At 45.7% G+C, this 27,845-nt stretch overlaps 1 protein-coding gene across 2 annotated transcripts in view; it reads left to right on the top strand.

The window, feature by feature from the left end:
• Window positions 1-414: 414 nt before the first annotated feature.
• The window catches only part of KIF1B (kinesin family member 1B), a 76,202-nt gene continuing 48,771 nt past the window's right edge, over window positions 415-27,845 (top strand). For both annotated transcript variants that reach the window (XM_083375536.1, XM_083375535.1), the window contains exons 1-12: window positions 415-591; window positions 5,797-5,971; window positions 16,501-16,577; window positions 17,113-17,292; window positions 19,793-19,858; window positions 20,581-20,759; window positions 20,946-21,057; window positions 22,183-22,260; window positions 22,690-22,755; window positions 25,730-25,805; window positions 26,534-26,612; window positions 26,898-27,040. In XM_083375536.1, coding sequence (XP_083231662.1) covers window positions 5,866-5,971; window positions 16,501-16,577; window positions 17,113-17,292; window positions 19,793-19,858; window positions 20,581-20,759; window positions 20,946-21,057; window positions 22,183-22,260; window positions 22,690-22,755; window positions 25,730-25,805; window positions 26,534-26,612; window positions 26,898-27,040 — 1,162 coding nt within the window. In that variant the 5' untranslated portion in view covers window positions 415-591; window positions 5,797-5,865. The remainder of the gene's footprint in view (window positions 592-5,796; window positions 5,972-16,500; window positions 16,578-17,112; window positions 17,293-19,792; window positions 19,859-20,580; window positions 20,760-20,945; window positions 21,058-22,182; window positions 22,261-22,689; window positions 22,756-25,729; window positions 25,806-26,533; window positions 26,613-26,897; window positions 27,041-27,845) is intronic.

Raw genomic sequence — 27,845 nt, forward strand, 5'->3', positions numbered from 1 at the left:
TCCCTCCGCGCGAGGGGCCGCCCAGGCATTCCTACGCCGCCGGCTTAAAGAATCCCAAGGAGAATTCCCGGACTGAAGCGGGGGGGGGGAAAGCGCATCCCTTCTTCGAACGCTCATTGGCTGGCTTCGCGGCCCCCCCCCCACGTTCCCGCCCTTTCCTTCATGGGATTGGCTCAGAGGCGCTCCGAGATTGGCAGCGGAGGCGTTCTTCCCCGCCTGAGCCTTTCCGTCAACCTCGGGCTTGCGATGGACAAGCACGGCCACCTATCGGCGGGGAAGCCGGTGGCCGAGTTCGGGAGGCGGGCGGCCTTCTGCCGCCTCCGATTGGAGGGCGGCCGCGAGCAAGGGGCGGGGCCCGAGGCCGGTGGGTGGGGGGAGCGCGGCTCCGTCGCTTTCCCTTGTCAGTAGAGCGGCGGCGGCGGCGCTGTCAGGCGGTTCCTCGTCTGCTTCTCGCCGTCCCGGGAGGGCAAGCGCCCTGATGGGGCTCGCCGGCGGCCTCTTCCCCGCTAGCTGCCTCGCCGGTCCCGACCGCCCGGGAAGCCGTTAGTTTTGCTGTGGCGCCGGTGTCGCTCCGACCTTCCCTGCGTTGAGGTAAAAAAAAAAAAAAAAGAGCTTCAACCGGGTGGGAGGGGGGGCGCGCGGGGCGGTGGGTACGCCCGCGCGCGTCACGTGACCCGAGGAGAAGCCGGCGCCGTGGGGGCGGGGCTTGTCCTCCCCACCCAGCCACCTGCTCACCTGCCTTCCCCAACCTGGCGCCCTCCAGATGCCCCCAGGGCTGCAACGCCCATCGTCGGGAGGGGGGGGCTGGCCGGGGATGATGGGCTTGGAGTCCGATCTCTCTGCTCAGCCAACGCCTCCATGGGCCAACGATGGCGAGCCTGGCCTGATGGAAGGAATTGCCCGTGGAGGCCATCATGCTTCCTCCTTCTTCATTTTATCCCCTTTTTCCTCTCTTCCTTCTCCCCTTTGTTGTTTTTTTCCCTCCCCCTCCCCGGTCAAGATGCATCTCTTCCAAAGGGAAAGCAAATTTTATGATGATGATGATGATGACGATGATGATGATAACTTTATTGTCACTTTGAATGTACACCAATCGGCATACATCAAAATGAAATTTCATTGCATACAGCTCTCAAAATAAAAATAAAAAATAGCAATATCTAGTTGGGGGAGGAGGGTGGGTTTCGCTCAGTAGCCTCTTCTGGAGGTGTGGGAGATGCTGTTGTGGGGTGATGGGAGTTGTAGTCCAGGCTTCAGCCTAGTACCCCTTTCCCACCCTCCCATGGGTAAGATCTCGGAGCAAACCCATCATGATAAATAAACTGGGTCATTTTGCCACATCTTTCCTCATTGCCAGGACAATACAAACATGGTGTGTTATTTCAGGTGTGTGTGTGTGTATATATATATATGCATACGTATATATATATATATGTGTGTGTATATGTATGTGTATATATATATATATATATATATATATATATATATATATATATGCATATGTATATATATATATATATATATATATATATATATATATATATATATATGCATATGTATATATATATGTTTGTGTGTGTATAAATAGAGATAGAGATATATATAAGATATAATTACTGTCAAATCAAATCAATCTTTATTGTCAAAGTACAACATGTGTACAATGAGATTGGCTGAGCTTCCCTTTGTGCAAATCCAAGGGTGGTTAGGCTAATAATTACTAGTAATCAGGCCTTTTGAAAGCTGTCTTTTTTTTTATTTTGTGAGTTCTACTTCTAGGTATGGGAATGGAAAGAAATGCCTGTCTCTCAAAAATAGTTCTACTCCCAAGTAAGGTTTACCTAAGGACCTTCTCCTTGGTGTGCTTGTTTTGTCCCTGGCCTGTTGGTTTGAAAAACCTGCAGTTGACTGAAGCATTTAGAGAGGCTAGCGTGCAAAAAACCTTAAGGGATGTGGCACTGATAGGTTGGGGGTAAATAGGTGGGCGTATTATAATATAATCCATGTATTTAGCTGTATGCAGATTCAACAAAATGGGTGCATCTGCATTTACTGTCTGCAGGTTTGCATTTGTTATAAAGGCATTTGCAAGATAGTTCTTTAGCTTTTTATATATCCATTTTGAATAAACAAGGCTGCCTTGTTTAGGGGTCAGTATTTCTGTCTGGTACACATTCTCTCTCTCTCTCTCATGTCCTACCAGCAATTTCTTTGCCTAAGCTTTTTTTTAGGAAGAAGCGTGTTTCCTGAATTCTTTTTCTTTTCAAGGAGTCTGTTGTTTTATCCCCCAACCGGTCAATTCCAGTTGCCGAGTCCTCACAGGATGTTTTTTTTTGCCCTCCCCTCACCCACATTCCTTTTATCCACTTCGTGTTCTCCCTAGAGACTTTTTTTGCAGCTATGGTGAGATCTTGTGGCAGCCTGTTTTTGGGTGGGGTTTTTTTTTTTGCATGTTGGCACGGGGGAGCTTCCCAAACCAGTGAAATGGGACCCCCCCACCCACCCACCCACCCCTTTCCTCTACCTCTCCTGAGTTTTGCTTAGAGTTCCAAGTGTTGGAAGTTTAAATGATGCACTCACTGACAGGCTCAAATCAACATCTGTCCATCAAGCGGAGACTTTGAGATTGGGGGATTGAGGGGAAGTTCTTAATGAGTTTTCTGAATGGAGCCCTCTTGCCTTTCAGCCCTGTGCTGAAGGCTCTGCTCTGGATTGGGCCCATCTCTCGTAATTGACTGTTTCCAGCTTACATTTTTTCCCCTCTCCTTGAGCCACAGTGCTGCGGCCTCAACTCCATCTCATCTCGGAAGCAGGGTGGGGTTTGAGGCTGATTTTTTTTTCCCCGCCACCACTCCTCTGCTCAAGTTAATCAGTCTTAACTCGAACCTGATTCCTTACGGCGATTTGTGGGGGGAACTGCAGCAAGCTCGTGTCTCTTTTCCCCCTCTTCCCTTCACCCCACCCCACCCCGTTCACCCCCGGCTTTTTGTTTAAAACTGTTTTAGCCCGCAAGATAGATGCTCTCCTTCTTCTTTTTTTGCTATGTGTCCTCCCTTCCTCTAGACAGTATCCAGCACAGCACAATTATCGAGGCAGCCATATTGGGATTATGATCTGACCGTCTTCCAGGAGCTCTGGTCAGGGATGGGATGGCAAGAGAGACCCCGATGATGAGTAGCTCCGTGAAAAACGCTGCCTGGAATTTCTGAGGCTTTTGTCGCCCCTTGCGTGTTTTTTCACTCCACGCTGTCTGTCTGTCGGGGAATTGCATAGGGTGGGGTTTAGGGGCTAGCTTAGCTCTCCCTCTAAGCTGTGTGTTTATCTTGGTGATAGTTCTGGAAGCAGAGCTCTTCATTTGAATCTCAAAATATTTCAGCTCTCTTTCAGCTGCCTCCCTTTTTATTATCTGTCATTATCATTGTACACATGTTTATTAGAATCTGTGAGTTTTATTTTATTTTATTTTATTTTCATTTATGGTGTTTCTTCTGTGACTACGGTTACAGAAAGGGGAATGGAAGGTATTTTAAGCTGTCGTCCGATACCTTTGGAGGAGTCCATTCCACGAATTTCGGTTGGAATAGCTTTTAATAGACGCATGCATACACGCTGGCTTTTGTAACGCGCTGTTTCCATAGCACTACATAAGCTTTACAAAAAAAAAAAAAAGCAACACGGATTTTGTGACAGATCCCAAACTTGATAGCGTTCATACACTCGTTCTTGCTCCTTTCATTGACGCTGAAATATTTAGCAGCCTAGCTAAAGGGCACTTCTGCTGATCAAAGGACCTCAAACTTCTAACAAGCCAACTTCACAAAGGGATCACTGCCTACTTTTGTTATCGTCATTGTCCTGTACTGGGACTCTTTCAGAAGGCAGCCACCCCCCCCATCTCCTTTCTGCCCCTTTGTTAGTCCTTTGCGTATTTGTGTGTGTGTGTGTGTGTGTGTGTGCTGTAAAAAAAATATCAGGCTGCTTAGGATAGGCCCCACTTTTGTAGAGCTTTCTTAGGATCCCTGTCTATAAGCCTGAGGTCAACAGGGAGAGTTCACCTTCTCCATGCGCATGACAGCCTGGCTCAGAGTCACCCCTCGCCTAATCCAGACAGCCACAGGTTATTTTGGGGATTCTGATTCTGCTTCAGAAATGTTCAGGCGTTGGGGGTTTGCACGATACTCTCTGGCTCTCTAAATGTCCCAGTTAAGCAACTTAAGACAAATCCAGTCATTTGAATCGCTTCTGACAGGACGGTTGTAATCTGTCGTCCGTTAATTCCACCATCGTACGTGCCTTTAGGCATATCTCAGAGGTGCTTTTTTGGTGAAAAAGCAACTGACCTGTTTTTTTTCTTGATGAGGAGGGGTTTCACTTCTCATCTAAGAGGCTTTATCAGTTCGGATGGTGGAGGGATGAAGCAGAACCGATGAAGCTTGTGGAACGAGAAGTGAAACATTTTCTTCTTTTTCTTTCTCAAGGGAAAAAAAACAAAACAAAACAGTCCAGTTGCCCTTTGAAGAAGGAAAAAAAAAACCCCACCTTTGAGACAACTATGGCCCGGATGGCTGAGAATCTCCACAGACATTTGCCTTTTAGACATGTTTATATCTTATTATTCTATTCTGTGTAACAGGTCTTCGGAATAAGAGGTATCGGAACGCTGTAATTATATGACTGCTTTAGAGAAAGCTTGCATTCGCCAACGACCTGGCTGATAGAGATTCTCCAGTTGTCACCTGAAATCTCTGGACACCCCCCCTATAGTTTTTTTTAATCCCATTTATATCCCGCCCTTCTCCGAAGACTCAGGGCGGCTTACAATTGAAAGCACAAATCAATGTGCTTAGCAATAGCCTTCATTCTATGTATATGCCTGCTTATTAGGGCTTTCAGCCCCCCCCCAAGCGGCATTATTACAAAGTCAGCTTAATTGCCCCCAACAATCTGGGTTTTCATTTTACCTACCTCGGAAGGATGGAAGGCTGAGTCAACCTTGAGCCTGGTGGGACTCGAACCTGCACTAATTGCAGGCAGCCTTGAAAATAAGCAACTCAATGTTTATTTCCCATGCAAGGAGTAATGACAGAACTTAAAAAGGTATTGATCATGCTTGTTAACTGAAATGATCCTGACCCGTATCAGTCAACACAATGAACAAATGAAGCCTGTGCAGGATACTGTGTGCTATTTTAAGCCTCTTATTTTGCTTTTTATCTGACATCACATCAGCTGTTTGGAAATGCTTTGGGGAAGACATTTTCACTTGCCCACGTATATATTCTGCTTTCTCTTCCAGCTAAAATGCATTTTTTTACTTCTGAGAAGAGAGAATGTAATGGTTTAGTTTGATTTTCTGCAGCATCGTTCTCCTCTGCAGAACATAGAAATTGGCCAAGGAGAAAAGACTAAAAGATATTGCATAGGCTTTTTGTCTTTTTTTTATTTAGAAAAAATCCGTAGAGGTGTGTTGGATTCTTTTATACTTGCCACTTATACCAATTAAATGAACAAGCTGTACAGAAAACGGCTATATTTTTAAAGCTGACTGAGTCATGAGTGATGTCAGTCATCAAAGCTTTCTCTCTCTCTCTCTCTCTCTCTCTCTCTCTCTCTCTCTCTCTCTCTCTCTCTGCTTGGTAAAAGAGCAGTGTGAATAATCTCACTGTTTTACATGCTGAGGAAATGTGTGTGTGTGTGTGTGTGTGTTTGGATCAAACATGCTTGGTTATAATAAATGGCCGTTTATCTGATACGGATTTGTAAAAAATCACTACTCTTTTTTTTTCCTTCTAAAAGCTAAGACTAGAAGACCCTGTGGAAATCCTTGAAGTTTAATTTCTGGAGTGGAGGCAAGAGACCATCAAAATGTCAGGAGCTTCTGTTAAAGTAGCTGTTCGGGTCAGACCTTTTAATTCTCGGGAGACCAGCAAAGAGTCCAAATGCATCATTCAAATGCAAGGAAATTCAACCAGTAAGTCGAGCTTAATTTTCTAATAAGAGTGTGGTTTTCCTTTCCAGGATTCTCTGTACATTGTTGGTACTGCACATAGATAACCTCACTGACAGTTGTTCAAACAACAGTTTCTTTTCTTTTTTCTTTCTTTCTTTTTGTGGCAGTCTCTATTCTTTTATTTTTTTGTTGTTGTTGTTGTTGCTCTGGAAGGATTTATTATCTTAACCTGGCAGCATTTTTCCTGGCGTAATCATCTGGAAATGAGTGGAAAACAATCACACACGCTTCAAGGACTTCCTTGTCATTAGCAAAGGCGACTTGTCCATCTTGTGCAAGTTCCTTTTTTTTTTTGGAAGTAGCAAGATGACGCGTTCACAAGGTATTCTGGGGAACAAGATTTGCTGGCCTGGGCATTTTGGATGCTATTTTGTAACTTGTAAGCCTAATATTCAGGATGTCCTTCTGTTCATTTTTTTTTTTTTGGCCATCTGCTAGTTGAAAGCCTAGGCTTGGTGGGACCTCGTAGGTCAGAAATAGGAAGCCTGTGTCGCTCTAGATGTATTTTATTTGTTTTTTTAACCTCAGGAAAACTAGGAAGAAGTGGGTTCCCAACCAATAGCTTAGCCCTCGTATTCTTTTAAGGATGAACCATCTTTGGCTCTCCAGATGTTTCCAAACTACAACTGGCAGGATCTTTGGCCATTTACTACCCCGACTGGAATGATAGAAAATGGTGATTTACCCAGATGGCTGCAGGTTCGTCTGCATTCATTCATATAAAGACCGCTAGCGAGGGACAGTCCACTCTCCTACACTCAAACTGCTTTTAATATCAATTAATTAATTAATATCAATTAATTAATGTTCGACACTGTTTCTCGTCGTGCTTCTTAGGATTTAGTCCTATGTCTGGTGTTGCAGGGAGAAAAAAAAATCTTTGACCCCCCCCCTTCAATCTGATAGCACTTAAAGAATGCCCAGCCTGCGCTTTCTCTTCCGTAAGCCTGTAGCTTTCTTCACAGAGTTGTTGTTGTATTATAAGTGGCTCTTCTTGTTTCCTCCTACCCTTAATGTTTTGCCAACTTTGTTAATTTTGTATCAGATAATTCCTTTTTCCATACAAGATTATTCTAAAGTTGGGGCTGTTAACAGTCAGCATAGTCTCTTGAAGGTGAAAAATGCCAGGAACAATGTTTAAAAAGAGAAACAACAAAGCACAAGGACTAAGGCATTTTAAAAAAAAAAAACCTGAGAGAAGCTTGCTTTACATCTTTCTCTTGGAATCAAAAATCTGTAGCTTTTTTTTCTGAACGTCTGCAGACAGACAGACAAAAGGGAACCGAGATGGCAGGTGGTCAAACTTATTTGGATCATTAATAACTGTGGGAAAATAGCCTTAGAGACCTCCTTAAGGCTTGCAGCCAGAGTCTCTTGAGTACGTTGTTAGGTGGGAAATATGCCAAGAATGTACAGAAAGAGGGCATTGTGGAAAACAGGGGTCAGAGATGCAGAGGGTGAAAGGGAAAAATAGGAGAGTTTGCAGGATGTTCGGGCCATCTTCACAGGCACCATTTATGGCTTTGAAGGCTTTCTTAAAAGAAAAAGTTTGTGGTGTTCTCACTGGGTGGAATTGGATGGAATGACATAGAAATACAGGCTTTAAATGATGTTTGGCTAAGAACTTTTTAAACCATTTGTACGTGAATGCTATTGGATTCTTGGATTGCCACATCAGGTCCCTATCAGGCCAAGAATGCAGGGCGGAAGAGAATCCTAAGGGAAAGATGGTCAGATTATTAGCACATGGAAGAGCAGAGGTAGTTTTGATTTAATCTTGCCCATTTTACTCTCAAGATACGGCTGCTTACGCTTTCCAGGCTCCTGAAGAATTTAGCAATATGTTGACCATGGGCTAGGATTCAGCAAGGAATCGGGATTCTTCATCTTGAAATTATAGCCAACATTGATTTTGAGCAGAAAAGAAACTTGCCTCTTCTGACAAATAACCTTGGATTTAACCAATGGGGAGTTGTCCCGATTTTCCTTTGTCCTGTTTTTTTTTTGGGGGGGGGAATCTTGAAGAAAATTCATTCCTACGAAATCTGGTCTCCGATTGATCCATCATTTGAAACTTGCGGAGGATGCTGAGGTGTATATACCTGCTGTAATCTTTCCCCGCGCGTGACGGGCGTCTTCTTTTTTGTCAGATTTTTTTTTTGTTTTGTTATTCAGTCCAGCTGAAATCACATGTTCTGACTGCATTAGGAAACTGGCATGTTGGCAGCGAGCCTAGCCTGCTTGTGGGGGCACTCAGAGCTGATTGCAGATGTTACGCAGTTGTTGGAAGGATGCTGCCGTGGGGATTTTCGAAGTGAGGAGTGGGAGATGGTCAGCTGTGGGATGGCAAAACCGATTCTGGAGCTGCCTTTTTTACAGGTTTATTCAAGCCACGATGTAAAAAAAGATGTGGAGACTCTAGAGAAAGTGCAGAGAAGAGCAACAAAGACGATTAGGAGACTGGAGGCTAAAACATATGAAGAACAGTTGTAGGAATTGGGTATGTCTAAGCTAACAAAGAGAAGGACGAGGGGGTTACATGATAGCGGTGTTCCAGTATCTCAGGGGCTGCCCCAAAGAAGAGGGAGTCAAGCTATTCTCCAAAGCATCAGAAGGCCGGACAAGAAGCAACGGAATCAAGGAGAGAAGCAACCTAGAACTTAAGGAGGAATTTCCTGACAGCGAGAACAATCAACCAGTGGAACGACCTGCCTCCAGAAGTTGTGGGTGCTCCAACACTGGAAGTTTTTAAGAAGAGACTGGACAACCATTTGTCTGAAATGGTACAGGGTTTCCTGCCTCAGCAAGGGCTTGGACTAGATGACCTCCAAAGGTCCCTTCCAACTCCCAACAGATCATTCTGTTCATTCTGTTAAGGGGCCTTTCCCCCCCTTAAATTCACACATCTACCTCCTGAAACATGGAAAAACTCGAGCAAAGCAAATAGAGCCAATATCTGGGGACCATTTTCCAGTTGCGCCGATGGGCCAGGACGCTGTAATTTGATGGTATGTTTGAACCAGCACTTCTGTAGCGAACTCCCTTCCCCAATGCGCCCAAGTTGATGGGTCTTTTTTTGCCTTCAGCCAGTGTGTTCCCCCAGTTGTGACTAAACCCTTCCTTGTCTCTCTCCTCTTTGTTCAGTTAGGAACTAGAGTAGGAGTCTTCAAACTTGGCCCTTTGATGACTTGTGGACTTCAACTCCCAGAATTAGTTTGAAGTCCACAAGTCATCAAAGGGCCAAGTTTGAAGACCCCTGCTCTAGAGATACTTTTTGTTCTGTTCTTGAAGGCAGAAGACTCTGTATTTTTCCTCTGAGGTCACCTCCCATCTTTTCTCTGGTCAATTTCTTCTATTAGCAAGAGGATTGGCCTCCTCTTTGAAAAGCAATATAGAAGAGAGCTCTGCAATATAGCTTCCTTTTGTGACATCATTCTGGTGAATCAGCTCCCAGCTCTTTTAATAATACACAACAAACAAGTCCAGCCAATTGGAAAGGAATGTTATTCAATCATATGACAGCAACCGAAATGCCACAATTTATGCTTCCACTTCCAAGCAATTTGGCCTTGTGCTTTTTGCTTGGCTTCAAATCCAGCAGTTGGAAGGAACGGCTATTCCCCACAAGCCCGGCTCATTGAACTATTCGCTTAATGTTGATATAAATTTTTAAAAAATATTTTTTCTGAGGTCAAGGGATGCAGTGTGACTCTCCCACTTCCCCGCCCCCCAAATACTGGTTTTTTTTTAGAAAAAAATTGCTTCCCATGCTGATAATTAGTTGGACCCTCCATTAATGGATTTTTTTTTTAAAAAAGTTTGTTCGTTCGTTTTTGGTAGTCCATTGAAATAGCTGATGAAGCCCTGAGCACAGTATTATCAACCCTGCCTCAAACAAAACTACAATGAGAGGAATGCAATTTATGAATCTCATTTCCTTTTTTTTTCTTAAGGTTTTAAAAATTCCCTCTCTCCAGAGCAGTCTCTGTTTTAAACGGTAGGAGCTTTCTCCGCATCATGTCTTTGTGATGACTGAATTGGCTTGAAAAAGTGAAAGCAATGAGATTGGAGGGTGCCCAACCCCCTTTTTATCTCAGGGTTGAAGCAACAGAAGAGAAACAAACCCGTGTCTTAAAGGGCATCGTTGCTTCTTCTTCGAACAGAACCTGGAGTTGTATTTTTTTTTATTTTTTTAGGAAGTACAACAGATAACCTGATCTCTAGAAATCTTTCTGATTTGAATTCTTCCCTATATAATCCGTCCTCCACATTGACTTTGCTTGTCAGAAGGTCGCAAAAGGGGATCACGTGACCTGAAAACTTGGTTATTTGATCTTTCTGGCCTGGACTGAGGGGTTTTTAATTTAACTTTAAATTTTAAATTTTAATTTGTTTTAATTGTGGGCTAGTCTTAATTTAATTCTATTTTAATTGTATTTATTTGTATTGTTTTAATTCGCCCTGTAAACCGCCCTGAGTCCTTCGGGAATAGGGCGGTATATAAAATCAATCAATTAAATAAATAAATAAATATGTCCATGAATTCCAGTAGTTTCTAGAGAGATCCTTGTAATTTTCTTGCTAAGAAGCAGGGTATATTTTTTGTCACAGAACGCTCAGAACGGAGTTCCGGCACCTTTTTTGGGGGGGGGATGGAACCTTGTAGGGTAGGCAAGGCGGGTTGTATGACGTGTGTTGAGTTCCGGCCCCTTTTTCTTTTACGAAAAAAGGCACCGCTAATAATACAGAAAACGGTTTGCCATTTCTCTCTTGGAATTTGTCCAGTGCTTATTTTTTTGTAAAAGAAAAAGGTGCCGGAACTCACACAGGTCATACAACCCGTTTTGTCTACCCTACAAGGTTCCATCCAAAAAAAGGTGCCGGAACTCCGTTCTGAGCGTTCTATGAGAAAAAAAAAAGCCCTTTCTCTTGTGTGGGAGAGAAAATTGAAGGGAGCAAAAAAAAAAAAACAAACCCGGAAGCTCTGGCTCAAGATATTTGCAAGTTAAAGTTCCGTTATCCTAAAAAAAATGCTGGAAGCCGATTGAAGGCAAGAACCACCGAGCTCCATGAAAACTTTTAATTTGATGCATCAAGATGTGAACTTTGGCATTCTATTCTTCCGTTCTTTCCTCTGAGCCAGAAGAAAACAACAAGAGCGCTGCATTTTTTGAGTAGGCAGCTGGGAGAAGCTGGCAGCGGAGAATGTTGACCTGCTTTCCAACTAAGGAGAACCATTGGATTGTGAATCCGTTTCTTGATACGTTCTCTGCCTTGCTTAAAGCTGCCCTTCATTCTTCACCCCCCTATGAAATGGATTTCCACCCCACCCCACCCTGCATTCCATCCTAGCCAATATCCAGATGTGAGAGCTGCCTCTCCCCGTGCTTGGCTACACACGCAAACCTTCAATTTCGAATACGACACAGAGCCCCGCATTAAAAAACGGTGGCCCCAGTTACAAAAGAGTGTCCAGCGTCCGCCCGGAGAACAAAGACTCCAAGTGAAGTTTTAGGCTGTAGCTTCTGCTGGTTTATTCAGGTCGAGGCCGCAAGTGGACATGTGGTTCTGCCGAAGCGCCAGCTGCAAGGCGGGTATTTATAGCCCCTGGATCTGCAAAGAGCAGCTGGGGATGAGAGCTTTTCCAGCAGCTTTTGGCCTTCCCCGTCTTCTGCACAATCCACTCCTTTCTCCTCCTGGTACGACAATTCCTAAAGCCAGGGGATAAACCCCCAGGATTCCAGATTCCAGGCTAAGCCCATCTCACAAATGTCTGCGGAGCTGGCTTTTATTTGAGTCGGCCTGGCCGGGAAGCAACGGCCTCTCTCCAGCCTTTCTCCCCATTTGTTCCGAAGTAACGTGAACTCTGCCTCCAGATTATTTTAATTAGATTCTTGTAAGCCGTCCAAGACTTTCTAGTCATATCCTAAAACGTGGGGTGGGGGAAGGGAAGGAGAGCCTACTCCAAGGTTACAAATAGAGCATGTGATTTGGCCCTTTCAAGCTTATTTTGCCGCTTTCGTTGTCCTCCTTGCCTTTCTTATCCTTTTTTTTCTTTTAATGCCGAATATAATCAGTTGATATCCACCCCACGTTGTGTGATAGAATATATCGGAGTGGGTGTGTTTTGAATACCCTAGCATCTTTAAAGACAACATAATTCATTAAAATGCTGGTTTTAAGGAGGACTTGCTCATAATTCGAGTCAAACGTAGCCCAACAAGAAGACGACGAGAAAAATCAGAGAAACAGATCTGTGTTCCAATTTTTCATTTGCCACCAATGATGGATGTTGTCCTTTTTTTTTTTGTAAAAAAAAATTAGTTTATTTTCGAGCCGCGGGTCTGTGCCTCTAAAGCAGGGGTGTCAAACTCAATTTCATTGAGGGCCGCATCAGCATTGCAGTTGCCCTCAAGGGGCCGGGTGGGTATGGCCAGGGTGGGCGTGGCCTACTGGGTGGGCGTGGCTAGAGTGCGTATGGCCTACTGGGTGGGCGTGGCCAGCTCTACATCGTTGGCATCAAGGGTGCCTATGGGGACCCAGGCAGGAGTGGGACAGATCTGAGGGTCTCTGGCAGGAGGAGGGTCTCTGGGCCAGGGCCATGGCAGTGGGGGCCGTTCCCTCACTGTTTCCAGGATGGCTTTGTGGGCCGTATGAAACCACTTCGCGGGCCGGATCCGGCCCCCGGGCCTTGTGTTTGACATGTCTGCTCTAAAGTCTGCTAGGCAAGAAATGATGATCGCGTGTCAAGTCAACAGGGGAAACCCAGTCCCAACAATTGGTATTTTGAGACAACGAAGCCCTGTCTTCCACTTTAAGAAATGGCAAGCGCGAATCCTAACGAAGGGCAAATATAGCACAGGGGTAAAACAGTCCTATAAAAATGACAGTGCAGCCTAAAACGCTACTCAAGCTGTGGTGTTCTCTGAAGCAGGTGGCCAGGGTTAACTGCGATGCTCCAAGTTGCTTTTAGCACCACAGTGATGGAAACTAATTATAGTTGTAACACAAAAGCATTTGAGGGGTGGTTTGCAAACAGAAGACTTAATTGCCATGTTGGGGTTCTTTTTTTTCTTTCCCCCTTCAAATTCCAGATAAACACACTAATTTTGTTGAGCAACACGCAAGCGGTTAGTGCAGGTCTTCGCTTTCTTCCCAGTGATTCCCCATCCCCTTTTCTAAGGATCTGTGTAATTAAACTATTAGCCCGGGGTTCCTGTGCATCCGGACTGAAGAAATTGGTCTGGAGTAGGAAACCGACAACGGGACAACTGCATCGCAGCGGGGCTGTTGCGGCGGCAGTGTGGAAACTCTGAAATTGTTCGGAAGGAGAGTGACATATCGTGAACAATTTGCACCGCTCTACAACATCGTCATGTATACTAGCCGCGTGTACTTTGTCCCTACTTGTTAGTTCAACTGCTTCATTTATCCGGAGTGCTTTAATGTCACGGCTTGCCAGTCCTCCCGCCGATCAAGATCATTGCATCATCTTGGCTAAATTGAGACCAATAGCTATAGCACCCTAGACTTATATATCACTCTGTGTTGCTTTATGGCCCTCTCTAAGCCATAAAGACTCCACATGTTGACCCCCACAATCTGGGTCCTCATTTAACCGACCTTGTAAGGACGGAAGGCTGAGTCAACTTTGAGCCGGTCAGGATCGAACTCCTGGCAGCGGGCAGAGTTAGCCTGCAGTACTGCAGTCTAGCTACTGTGCCCCCACAGCTCCTTAATTGACAGCTCCACCCTGAGTGGAGTCACATGCTGGGTTCTTAACTTACGAATGCTGACAACTAGACAAAGGCCAAGCTTAATATCCCTTACACAAGGGCATCATCTATCCTATCTATGTCACAAAGCTCTTCTTTCTACCCTAAAAACCCAAACGAGGCAGCTTGGAGCCCCCCCGAAACATCTCCGTTCCTAACATTCAAGCCAGTGAATGTATCCGGAGAACACGCTTTACTTGGAGTCTTCTTTTTCTCAATGAAAGGAGATGAGGCCCTTGCCGTAGAAATGGCCCAGTGGGAATTGTCGACTTCCAGCTCCCACCGCCGGCTCTGAGCTGCTTTTAGAAAAAGTTCCCTATTAATATATCCTTCAGTGCCACCACCCCTTTAGGGAGGAATGTATTTTTTTATTTTATTTTTTTATTTTAAATCCCATTTATATCCCGCCCTTCTCCGAAGACTCAGGGCGGCTTACAATCTAAGCACAATCAATGTGCTTAGCAATAGCCTTCATTCTATGTATATGCCTGCTTATTAGGGCTTTCACACACACCCCAAGCGGCATTATTACAAAGTCAGCTTAATTGCCCCCAACAATCTGGGTCCTCATTTTACCTACCTGGGAAGGATGGAAGGCTGAGTCAACCTTGAGCCTGGTGGGACTCGAACCTGCACTAACTGCAGGCAGCTGGTGTTACTTAAGGAGGCATTAGCCCACTGCTCCACCAAGGCTCTTGGTGGATGGGGGGGATGCTTCCGTCCCTCCCTCTTCTTCACCATCCCCCTTGTAATTTTGGGTTGAGACGTTTGCTGCGGCGAGAGGGCTCCCCCCTCCCCCCCCGATTGCCCGTTTGCTTTGCTTTCCCTTTACTCTCCCCTGCTGCGATGGGAAGCAACATATCTTTTTCCCCCCACCATCGCCCGATGCTCTTCTGCAAGCGAGATCAATCTTGGCCTCCGCCTGGTTGTCAGCGTTCCGAAGCTAAGAGCTCCGCACAGGACTCCGTTCAGGGCGGAATCGCCAAGTTTAGGAGGCCCCCAATAGCAACCGTTGCTATTTGTAGGCCGCGAATGGATCCTGTTCCCATTCCATCGCCTTGGATGGGAGGCCCGTTCCGGAATAGAGCACAGTGGAAATTTAAAAAAAAATAAATGGCAAAGCAGTGACTAAGTAGCAAGGTATCGGGAGAGCCTGCAAAAAGCAGGAGACGATGGTCAAAGATGAGGGATCCTTTCTGATTGTGTTGCTGTGGCTGGATGCCACACACTGCTAGGTAGTTGTATACAGGGCAGGGTGAAAGACAACACGCAAAATTCAGTGGGTGTCCCCCTGCTTCACCCTTGCCGAGGACATCCCTTGTATTGTTAAGGGAAACAAACCAGAAACGCAAAGCCTGTTAAAAAGTGTGTTGTTCCAGAACGCATTCGTACATACATTCTTTGAAGCCAGCGGCCCCTCGCTTTTTGGGCACTTACGGACCGGTTCCGTGGATGGAGGTTTTTCCGCAGACCGGAGATAGCGTGGTTTACGAGGGATGGGGCTTCGCTTGTTTGCGCGGCCCAGTTTCAGTCAGGCACAACTCCAGGTAGCTCACAACAGCAATAAACCCCACGCCCCCAAATAATAAAATATCAGAACGAAACATAGCGCAAGAGTCGCTGGAATGCTTGGGAAAATGCTTGGGAAAATCAAAAAAGCATTAAGAAAGAAGAGACCTTGTTAGAAAACCTTGATATATGTGTGTGTGTGTGTGTGTGTGTGTGTGTGTGTGTGTGTGTGTAAGCCCACTGTCCAACTATGAAAGAGGAAACGGAAGCGGAAAAAGGGGTTAGCAAAAGTCTATGGAATTCACATTACTAATTTCTCTCATTTACATCCTGTGGAAAGTTGGCCAAAATTCCCAAATGACTTCCTGAACTCTTCTGATGACACTGATCCATTTTTATCCTTTAATCTGATTTCTTCTTCAAACAAGCCACACGAACCCGACCGCTGATTCAGTGAACCGTGGTAAAAACACAACCATGGCTTAAAACAGGGGTCCTCAACCCCAACCCCCCCCCCGGTGGCCGTGTAAGTCTTATAAATAAAGATCCATGAATTCAGTCACTGAATAGCTCACCCAGCATTTCAAAACCAGAATCTGGTGAGAACTTTGGATGGCTCTAATAAATAATAAAATGAAACAAACCCACAGGATTCATACCGGATTATTTAGCAATTGAGAAGTCTACGGCGCAATGCTGGTCCTATTTATTTGAACGATTTATTCATGTAGCGCCCCCCCCCAACTCAAACAAATGTGGCTCTCCTGAGGACAGTATTACTCTTGTTTATGATAGTTCTTAGCCCTCTCTGAACTTGGTTGTCTTCTTGCAGACTTTCCATTATCCACCTGGGGCAGGGGTAGGCAACCTCGGCTCTGGCTGGCTCAGGAATTCTGGGAGTTGAAGTCCACGAGTCATAAAAGAGCCGAGGTTGCCGACCCCTGACCTAGGGTAACATCTTCAGTGCACAATACATTTGCACCTCACTTTTCTAATAGAAACTATAATTTTTCATGAGTCCCATTTTGGGAGGCAAGCTTAGTAAAGTAGCTAGTGTCATGGTTCCGACAGATGTCGACGCTGCTAACCTCGGATGTTTTCGCTTTGACATCTGGCAGAAGATAGGAATGGCACATTCTCCGCCCCGATTGTTCCTCAAGAGTTCTTAGATAGTAAATGTCTTACGGGTTTTTTTTTTCCTTTCAGGTATCCTGAATCCAAAGAATCCGAAAGAAGCACCCAAATCCTTCAGCTTTGACTATTCGTACTGGTCCCATACCTCGGTAAGGACCCTAGTTTGTCTTGAACCCAGATTCCTTCCGAAAGCGCGATCCAAGCCGTGGAGCTGATGGGTGGATATTTCCCCCTTTGAGTCCTCCAGCCAACAACAGCTGTTTCCCCCGCTCTGATTGTATTGCGATTTTAGCTGTTTTTAAGAGCCAAGGTTCCTCTTGATCTAAATGCATTTTCCAGTCTGCGATCACAAATATTAAATTTCATAGGGGGTACAAGTGTGTCCAAGGATGCCTTCATCAAATATTTCAGCTGTTCTTGGATTTAGTCTCCCTGCTCTGTATTCTATCTATCTATCTATCTATCTATCTATCTATCTATCTATCTATCTATCTATCTATCTATCATCTATCTATCTATCTATCTATCTATCTATCTATCTATCTATCTATCTATCTATCAACTATCTATCTAATTTCTTTTGAGAGCGGGTATTAGAATTTCATTTCTTAAGGTTTGCCAGTGTGTTCATAGGGGGAAAAAAAGTCAATAAAGGTTATTCTATCTTATCTTCAATCCCCACAGTCTGAGGATCCTTGCTTCGCCTCTCAAAACCGTGTCTACAATGACATTGGGAAAGAGATGCTGCTCCACGCCTTTGAAGGCTACAACGTCTGCATCTTTGCATATGGCCAAACCGGAGCGGGAAAATCTTACACCATGATGGGGAAGCAGGAGGAGAACCAGGCAGGGATCATCCCACAGGTAAACGGGATCTTTGCTTATTTTGCAGGCCCCAAATCAATCTTTCTTTCTTTCTTTCTTTCTTTCTTTCTTTCTTTCTTTCTTTCTTTCTTTCTTTCTTTCTTTCTTTCTTTCTTCTCTTTCTTTCTTTCTTTCTTTCTTTCTTTTTCTTCCTTCCTTCCTTCCTTCCTTCCTTCCTTCCTTCCTTCTTTTTTCCTTCCTTCCTTCCTTCCTTCCTTCCTTCTTTCCTTCCTTCCTTCCTTCCTTCCTTCCTTCCTTCCTTCCTTCCTTCCTTCCTTCCTTCCTTCTGCTAAGCTTGTAAGCCGCCCTGAGTCTTCGGAGAAGGGCGGGATATAAATGGAATTAAAATTAAAAATTAAAAAATTAAATTAAATTAAATTCCTTCCTTCCTTCCTTCCTTCCTTCCTTCCTTCCTTCCTTCCTTCCTTCCTTCTTTCTTCTCTTTACTTTTCTTTTCTTTTCTTTCTTTTCTTTTCTTTTCTTTTCTTCTTTTGCCTCAGCCTTTCACAAGGATATCCCAGCTTTTCCCTCCTGCAAACAAAATGATGCCTCTGCGTGGTGAGACAAGGCACCATCTATATTTAATAAATAGATTAAAAATGCCTCCGCTACTTTCCGTCTCCTTCCAGATTGTGCGTTCGCCACAATTTGTGGTCGGTTGTGGGTGTGGAATGCCTTTTCCTGCTTAAAATGTGGCCTCTGAACAATGGCTTAGGTCAGAAAAGTGGGATCCAACCGACTCTGGATTTCGTTTCCATCTATTTTTGTTAACTGTTTCTCTGTTCTATTTGTTTATGACTTTGCTCTTCTTAAGGAAGTTGGGATACACTGTGTGCATATCGAAGGAAACATTGAAACATTGACAGACTTCTCCAGATGCTTTTTTTGCCTTTTGTCCATCTGTCTTCTTCAAATAATTTTAAAAGACAATGGCGTTTTGGCACCGAGAGACAGCATTTTCCAGTCTGCAATGCTGAGTTAGTTGAAAGAAACCATTAAAGGGAGGTGGGAAGAGCAAAGGCTAAGCTCGTATAAGTGGTTTTTTTGTGAATAGTTGATCCGAAAAATCTTTCTGCTCTGGGACCAGGAGCAAAAATCATTGTGTCTGAAAGCATGCCAGCCATCTGATCAAACCTGCGGAGGAGAAACAGGGCTTCTTGGTTCAAGCGTATTGATTAAATGAAATGTTAGGCAAGTGTTCGAGCTGAGGTTCTCTCGGAGAAGAAAGATCAGAGAATCAGAAATTAAACATAGCAACTTGCAACTTGCTGATTCACCAGCAATTTTTGCGTGAAACGGGCCATTATTGTGCCCCAAAACGTACAGTTAGAAAATCTGATTTTTCTACACTTCGTGACACAATAATTAGCGCTCTTAACGTCCATGATTTCACTTGAAAACCGAACAAGCTTGCGTTTTGCTTTGGGGGAGTGCCGGATAAGAACTTGTCACAAATGGAAACGGCCCGCTCCGGCTACATCGATACAACTATCTTAGCTTTATTAGAAGCCGTAGACTGGGGGTCTCCTTGATTGAAATATATCTTCCTTGAACTTTTGCTCACTCGAGTTTCTGCTGTGTTGCATTTGGGAGAAAAGAAGCCCTGGCAAAGATTTGCCAAGCCGTTTCTTGCATTTTATTTTGAATATAAAATTAGGATTCCGGGATCTGGGCTTTGAAAGCTTTGCATACAGGGAATCTCTTTATTCTTCGGGGGTACAAGAAGGAGGTAAGGAAGAAATGAGGCGCTATTCAAAGTATCCAAACCGACAGAAATACAAAAGGATTCTTCTAAAAAATAAGTAGCGGAGTTAATGCTTTTATGACGGAATAGAGAAGATTTAGCGTAATGCTCCAACACTGGAAGTCTTTAAGAAGGGATTGGGCAACCGTTTGTTTGAAATGGTCTAGGGCAGGGGTAGGCAAACTCGGCTCTTTTATGACTCATGGACTTCCAACTCCCAGAATTCCTGAGTCAACTGACTCAGGAATTCTGGGAGTTGAAGTCCATGAGTCATAAAAGAGCCGAGGTTGCCTACCTCTGGTCTAGGGCTTCCTGCCTGAGCAGGGGGGTTGGACTAGAAGACCTCCAGGGTCCCTTCCAACTCTTGTTATTCTGGATTCTGTAATCATCGCCATTTGGAGATGCAACCCCCGTTCCTAATTTCAATTATCTTATTTTTATTATTTTTTATTATTAGGGTTAGGGTTAGGGTTAGCTCTTGGCAGCTTACCAACCTACATATTTTGAGTTTGAAGGCCCGTTTCCTCCCTTACCCAAGCTGCCTTCCCACTTCGGTCACCGTGAGAAACGATAGAAAGTGGCTTGCCTCTGGTGAATTTTGGCTGGCCGGAGCTAAACTAGGAACCTGCCAATGCATTTTGGAGTGGGCTCTGTGTGTGTGTGTTTGTGTGGCCGAGGTGGCCTAGTGATAACCAAATATCCTAGGTCTCCTTTCCTCATAAACTATAGCTCGATGCTTTCCCAATTTCTTGGCAGCTGTGCGAAGAACTCTTTGAGAAGATCAACGACAACAGCAACGAGGACATGTCTTACTCTGTGGAGGTAAGCAGTTGTGTCTGCACGCCCCAAGAAAGGAAGGAGAAGGCTCGAAGTTGGCAGCTTCTCTTGGGCAATCTTCAAGAGAGGCCCACTTTTACCTAAGATGGCTGCTTGAGCTCAGAGCGGTTTGCCTGGGTCCTTGCCTCACCGCAGCTTGCAGCTCCGATAGCCGAGCGGTCCAGAGAAGCTCTCAGAATAACTTATTGATGTCTCGGCCCTAAAAGCGCTCTCCGTGATGGATAACGGGAGTTTTTCTAAACCGGCCCTTCTAACTTTTGGAAATCCCATTTTCCTCTGTGTGACCTGCCTCTTCTGCACAGCTCGCCCTCGACTTAATTTACTGACCGTTCAACTGGGGCGGAGGGGGGGAAACGACTTGTGACCTTTTTCACACTCACAGCCGTCTGCAAGCCTCCCCGTGGTCACGTGATCACAATTCAGCCGCTTGGCCCCCGACTCCTACTTATGACGGTCACAGTGTCCCTTCTGAGACCCCCTGACGAGCGAAGTCAGTGAGGGGTTACTAACTTATCAACTGCAGTGATTCCACTGGACAAACTGTGGCAAGGGAGGTCATAGAACGGGGCCCAAACTCGCTTAACTAATGTCTCGCTTAGCAACAGAAATTTTGGGCTGAGTTGTGGTCGTACGTCGAGGACTAAGCGGTGTAGTGGCAGCCCTTTTTTTAAACCCCTCTGTGCCACCGTTTTGTCACTTTCTTACAGGTCAGTTACATGGAGATCTATTGCGAGAGAGTCCGAGACTTGCTGAACCCCAAAAACAAAGGGAATTTGCGCGTCCGGGAACACCCACTGCTTGGGCCTTACGTAGAAGACCTGTCCAAGCTTGCGGTCACTTCTTACACCGATATTGCAGACCTCATGGATGCTGGGAATAAAGCCAGGTTGGTAATATCCTGGCACTCCGTAGCAGGAGTCCTTGAGCAGGAGCGAGATCCAGATAAAAAACCATCATTAAATCTATTCTCTCGGAATAAAGCTGTCAATCTAACCGTTCCCGCTTTATGTTCCTCTCTGTAATATTTTGCTTTCTCCAAGCCTAACCGCGTGCCCCTTCTTTCCTTCCCAAGGACGGTAGCAGCTACCAACATGAACGAGACCAGCAGCCGGTCTCACGCTGTCTTCACCATAGTCTTCACTCAGAAGAAACTCGATAATGAAACAAACCTTTCCACCGAGAAGGTAATCTGGTTTCTTCCCCTGGGAAATGGCGGGGCGGCCGTTGATCCTGGCAACCGATCCGAGAGCCTGCGGGAGGCTGCGATAGCCGTTTTTCTAGGGGTAGGAGAGGACAGGAGGGAAAACCATACATCCTTAGAAACTCTTTGGAAAACTCACCCGCTTTTCTTTTAAAAAGAGAGAGAGCGAGAGAGAGCAACAAAGACAATTAGGAGACGAGGCAGGTATGAAGAATGATGGCAGGAATTGGGCATGTCTAATCTGATGAAAGGGACTGTGGGTGACATGATAGCAGTCTTCCAATATTTGAGGGACGGTCATAAAGAAGAGGGGTGTGTGTGTCAGCCAATTCTTTAAAGCATCAGAAGGCAGGAGAGGAAAGGATGGAAGCTTATCAAGGAGAGAAGCAACCTAGAACTAAGGAGAAACTTCCTGACAGTGAGAACAATTAACCAGTGGAACCACCTGCCTCCAGAAACTGTGAAGGCTCCAACACCGGAAGTTTTTAAGAAGAGACTGGACAGCCCTTTGCCTGAAATGGTATAGGTTTCCTGCCTGAGCAGGGGGTTGGACTAGAAGACCTCCAAGGTCCCTTCCAACTCTTGTTAGTCTGTTAATTTCTCTGGCTTTTCCAGAGGAATTACGCTATCATCTGGAACGCAAAAGAAGGGAGAGAGAAATCGCCAGCAATGGAAAAAAGAAGTAAGGAAGAACTTGGAAGACAAGAGAGACCAGCTTCCCACACTCAGAAGCCGAGGCACTTCTGCCTCGGCCGAGCTGAACAAATTAATGACTAACTAATTCCTTTCTGCCTCCTCCCTACAAGCCTACTTTAGATAGGTCGATGGACATGGTGGGATACGCCCGTTTTTTTAAAAAAAAACTGCACATCCCCAGTGGAAGAGAAGCTTTCTAAGCTTGGGATAACACTTTGGAAAACCACAACAAAAAGCAGACAATTTACTGAGCACTGTATACGCTCTAAAAACAGTAAGGCAGTACCGGTCCAACGGAGCCCAATTCAATCCTGGTCTTGCTGGATCCTGCCGAATTAACAACCCCCTGGCCTCTTCTTTATCCTCTGGATCAGAGTACTAAAGTGTTCCTTGCTTTGCCTCTTCTTTCCAGGTTAGCAAAATCAGCCTGGTGGATCTCGCCGGGAGCGAGAGAGCTGATTCGACCGGCGCCAAAGGGACTCGACTAAAGGTATAAACTCCCACGGATAGGGCTCTGGTGGGCAGCTGGCAAATGGCCATCATTCTTTGGTTTGCAGACAGCCCAGGGCCTGGAAGTTGCCCTCTTGACCATGACCTGACCGGTGTGATTCCCTGACGGGCTTCTTTAGCACATTTGGCCCCATTTTCATAGACCCAACTCCTCTCAATTCTTCTTTAAAACTTTAAAACGGATTCTAGTCCTTTTCAGCCATTGCTTACTGGAGACGGACACACACACACACACACACACACACACACACACACACACACACACACACCCCGTGCAGAGCCAGGCATTAAGATCCTTGCTGCAGTTGGGTCAACAAACACCCAGCTTGCTTGAGGACAGGGGAAGCCAAGATTTGTCTTTCCAACTTTCTGGTGCCTGAGCAACGTTTCCGTCTGATTTCCTTTTTAGGAAGGGGCAAACATTAACAAGTCCCTCACCACGCTGGGGAAGGTGATTTCGGCGTTGGCGGAAGTGGTGAGTCCAGATTTTCGGGAAATCCTTTTAAAAAAAAACAGAGTGTCGCTTTGCAAGCCCCCTGGGGCTTAATCACAGGGGAGATGTGACAAGGGGCATTTGTTTCCAGAAGGCATTGGAGAGGTGGGTGGGAATGGGAAACAGTATTGTATTAACAGGTATAGATTATATCTAGTCCTGGAATTTCTTGTATCTGGAATTTCTTGTATCTGTCTCTGAAATGGCTTGTGTCCCCGGAGAGATTTCGCTTCCAAACTTAAGTCACACAAGTGATCAGTGCACAGATGGTCTGGCCTAGCAGTTCAACCTTAACAATCCTTCATATAGCACAGGGGTCTCCAGCCCATGCCCTGCTACCGGGCCGTGGCCTATTTGGAACCGGAACCCGCGAGTGGCGGACCGGTGTGAGCACAGCTCAATGTGCATCAGTGGCGGGCCAGCGTGCCTGCATACGCGCACACTGTTCAGCTTGCACATGCGCGCGGGCTGGCCGTCGCTCACATAAGTCATGCTACATGTCCGTGCACACCGGCCCACCCGGTTCCCCTCTACCCCCCCTCCTCCTCACCGTAAAAGTTTGTGGACCCCCGATATAGGGAACATTCAATTTTACAACGGTACTGGAAGAAAGTGTGTGATGGTCAGTCCTTGGGTATACCACCATTGTAGGCATCCTCCGGATCACGTGATCGTAACTGGCTACCGGCGTGCCTTTGTAAAGGTTGCCGCATCCTTGGGGCCGCGCGATCGCCATTAGCAACCTTCCCATCAGCTTCTGACAAGCCGTGTCCGTGGAGGAAGCTTAACTGCAGTGATTTCATTGAACAACTGCGGTGGGGGGAAAAAAAGCTTGTAAAATTTTTAAGCACGACCTGCTCACCGACTGCCTCGCTTAAGCAGCGGAAATCCTGGTTTCAGTCGCGGTCTTTCCTCGGGGACTACCCTTACTGGAACTCTGTACATGTGGTGGGCTACTCTTGGCCCCATTTATCTCGCCAACTTTAGTTGGCTAAAGCTCTTCCTGTTTCCTCTCTTCTAAAGCTTCCTGCCTGCCCCGAGGCTGGCGTTGCTTTTCGTAGCTTCCTGTATCCTAGAGTTACGACATAGAGGGTTGGCATTTAAGGGCGATGGGAAGTAAGACTTAACTGGTGTGCTGCTTCTGGGGAAATGATTGGGAACGTTCTCTCTTGGTTATACTGATGTCAAATGCCCTGTTGTGGTCTTATCTTTTGTCTCCTTTTCCCCCGTTCTCTGCTTCCAAAACTAGGATAACTGCACCAGCAAGGTATGGCGGGTAAAGAGTGGTCACCGAATGGGGTAGCCTGTAGTTCCTCAACCTTGGCAGCTTGAAGATATGTGGACTTCAGCCCCCAGAATCCCCCTGCCAGCATGCCTGGGCTGGGGAATTGTCGGAGGCGAAGTCCACACATCTTTACCAGTTGGCAAGGTTGTGAAACTTGTGCTTGTAGACACTGCTGGTTCCTAGCTAGCAATGTGTTTTGTAAAGAAAACACAGTCTCTCTCCCCTCTCCCCCCCCTCTAATCCTCTCTAGCATTCCAAGCATGCCTGCTTCAAAGATTGGGATGAGCTTTGGAAGAAGAAGCCACAGGCTTTTATTGTCTTTGCTCTCTCTCCGACTGTAAATACAGTAAAACCTTGATCGGTCGGTATGGCCATCTCCTTGCCCAGTTGCACCTCTTTGATTTGCAAGTATGCCTCCTCTGTAGGAGTGAAAACTGTTTGCTCAGAGAGCAAACTTTGGTCTAGAGCAGCTTTCTTAAATCAGGGATGTTTGTAGTGGCTGGAGAAATCCTGCCACTCTGAAGAAAATGTTCTCTCATTTTTTTGCACTCTTGTCTTGCCACACCGAAGACAGTCCTGCAGAGAGCGTTTTCCGCGTCGGGGAAAAAAAAAACCCACGGGGCAAAATGTGTGTGATTGTATCACCCGTGGCTCGCTTCTGTAACAACGACAGGTGTCTTTTAACGTTCTGGGCTGCCTTAGTATATAGTACATGCGTTCAGGCATACGTAGGATAGCAGTTTCTCCCTCTTTCTCTCTCTCTCTCTCTGTCTCTCTGTCTCTCTCTCTCTCTCTCAAAAAAAGATTAAGTTGGATTTTGTTTCTTTATTTTGCGCCAAGGCGTCTGTTCTTGATCCTGATTAGACTCATCAGCTGCCTTTTGGCTAACCCCATCAGAATCATGGCCAGGATCCAAGCCCCATGCACATCCGACCCAGGGCTCCAGTCCTGTGTTTCTGGAGGATCAGCCCTTTCGTGATACCAAATCGTATTTTTAAAGCAATTATTTTAGGCCCAGAGCACTTTCATAATCTGTTTCTTGGCAAAGGAAAACTCAGTTGGGTGGGAGGGGGAGATGGAGAGAGAGAGAGAGAGAGAGAGAGAGAGAGAGAGAGAGAGAGGGAGAGGGGGAGATATAGGAACATGGAACAAAGCTGTCCTTGCTTTGTCTTGTCCCACGGTTCCCTGTTTCTGTCTGCTGAGAAATGAAGAAATTTTTATCCAGAAGTGCCATGTAACTTGGATAACGAAATGTCCTCCTCCTGACCGATGTATGTGGTGGGGAAACACCTTGGTGCATTGCAGCAGATGCTTTTTTATTTTTATTTTTTTATTTTTAAAGAGCATCCTTCTTTTTTCTCCCTAATGCCTCTTCCAAGATGGGGCTTTCCATTTCCATTTTTCCTGTCTCTACCAAAAACAATTGACAAGTTCAGTTCTTTTCTCTGTTAAGGAGGGGTACCTATTTAAATGTTTGAACTGTTGTTTTTTTAAAAGTTCTTTGAGCCTAAGGCTGCTAAAGTGCCACCTTCTCAGGAGAATCACCTCCACCAGGATCGTGGCTTCCCATCCTGTTCTGTGGAAGTGGCAGGCCCACTTGCTTGGGTCCACCCTTCTCTGCGAGCATCTTTTGTGGTAGCTGGCTCTTAAGTACGCAATCTCCTTTTGCAGAGTAAGAAGAAAAAGAAAACGGATTTTATTCCATACAGAGATTCTGTGCTGACTTGGCTGCTTCGGGAAAACCTAGGTAGGAAGTCGAGAGTCACCTTTTCCGTTCGTTTTTAAAGATTCACTCCGAATAACCAGCAGTTATTTCATACGTGGGTAGACCTCTCTAGCAAACAATTACGGCCCCATTTGGACTGTGGTCCATGAAGATTAGATCCTCTGCCTTTGAAGCCGAGACGTTGGTCTTTTAAAAATCTCGGTTTGATCAGCTGCGTTTTCAAAGCAAGGATCCTAAACTGTGACGGCTCTGGGGCTGGAAGCGAATTCTGCTTGTAGCTTTTCATTGGTCAGGTGACCTTTGACCCCAGCAGATGTTTCCGGGACCGGGAGAGAATAAGAATGTTCCGTTTTCTTCCTTAGCTTTGGCAGATGTCAAAGTAGCTTTCGCACAACTCGCCAAGCTGCGGAGTGACTTGCCTGTTTTTTGGCGCACTCTTGTGCTTCGACGACTCTGCTCATCTGAGTTTTCAAGCCGTCGTATGTCTTAGCGTGATGTGTAACACACAACCAGCTTTGGCTTGTTCGGCAAGCCGTGGAGAAATGAAACCCAGCTCATCTGAAGTAGGCTTCCAGTTCCCCTGCCGATAGTCAGGACGATCGATATCAATCTTTGACAATGCTGTTATGACGTAGAAATGTATTTTTTTTAAGATGCCCGCTTTTAGTGGCTTTACCACATCCCGGTGACGGGCTAGGTAATTGTGAATAACGGTTTGTGTTGGATCTGACTGCATTTCTGCCTCGTAGGTGGCAACTCCAGAACCGCCATGGTGGCTGCTTTGAGCCCAGCAGACATCAACTATGACGAAACATTAAGCACATTAAGGTACTGAATGGGATTTGAAAATAATTGGGCTTTCTGCGCCACCTTTTCTCTCTTGTTTGATGCAGTGTGATTCAGGCTTGTAGAGCAACCGATGGGTGGACTTTCAACTCCTAGAGGTGCTGGTTGGGGAATTCTGGGAGTTGAGGCCCACACCTCTTCAGGCTCCTCTAGATAAAAGCCCTTGGTGTCCCATCTTCCGGGATTCTCGAACCGTCGCCACGTTAAGGTGTTTCAACAAACATTGATCGCCGTTGTTTTATATCTCAACCCACCGATCTTTTCCAGATACGCAGATCGGGCCAAGCAGATCAAATGCAATGCCGTGATCAACGAGGATCCCAACGCCAAGCTGGTACGGGAACTGAAGGAAGAAGTCACCCGGCTCAAAGATCTACTTCGCGCTCAAGGGCTCGGAGACATCATTGACAGTAAGTGGGCGAAGCCGGCTGATCTCTGCTTTCTCTAAGAACTTCTTTCCTGTTGCATCTCTAGGAGAAAAACCTAGCGGTTTTTTTTGGTCCATTTGAAGGCGTAGCAAAGAGGCAGGGATAGGTTTAACCAAGGTTTACGTATTGTACCTTAGCTCAGGGGTTCCCAAACCCCGGTCCGTGGACCGGCAACGGGCCGCGGCATGCCAGCAACCGGTCCGCACAAACAAGCAAAGCCCCATCCGCGGGATGCAGGCAGCACACAAAACCACGCACCCCTCCGGTCCGCGGAAAAAAAATCTCTCTCCACGGAACCGGGGGTCCCTGGTGCCCAAAAGGTTGGGGAACCTCTGACTTAGCTTGATGGACCAGGCCTGGTCCGCAACCCGGTGTTTGGAGCGTTGTTGGTTTATCCACCCAGTTGAGTGTTAAGCGGAGAAAAGATTAGACAACCATTTGTCTGAAACAGAACAGGACTTAATGCAAGGGGGTTGCACTAGTGACGAGAAGACCACCAGGGTCCCTTCCAACTCTCTGTTATTGGGTTATATGTTTCTTTCCCTGGACAAACGTTAGAAAGCCTTCCAGAATATAGCCCCCAGGGTTGGAAGCTGAGCCAGCTGCAATAATAATAATAATAATAATAATAGTTCCTGTAACTTTTTTTTTGTCAAGAGTAAGTTGTAGTTGTCCGTTCCAGCAACCTTCCAATTCAAAATGCCCCCCCCCAAAAAGAACAAAACAGGGCAGCACATGTTGTGACGTTTTCATTCCTTCTCCAGAGTCAGTTGAACCAACTAGAGCA

The sequence above is a fragment of the Vipera ursinii genome (genome assembly GCF_947247035.1).
Source record: "Vipera ursinii genome assembly, chromosome: 17".
Classification (NCBI taxonomy): domain Eukaryota; kingdom Metazoa; phylum Chordata; class Lepidosauria; order Squamata; family Viperidae; genus Vipera; species Vipera ursinii.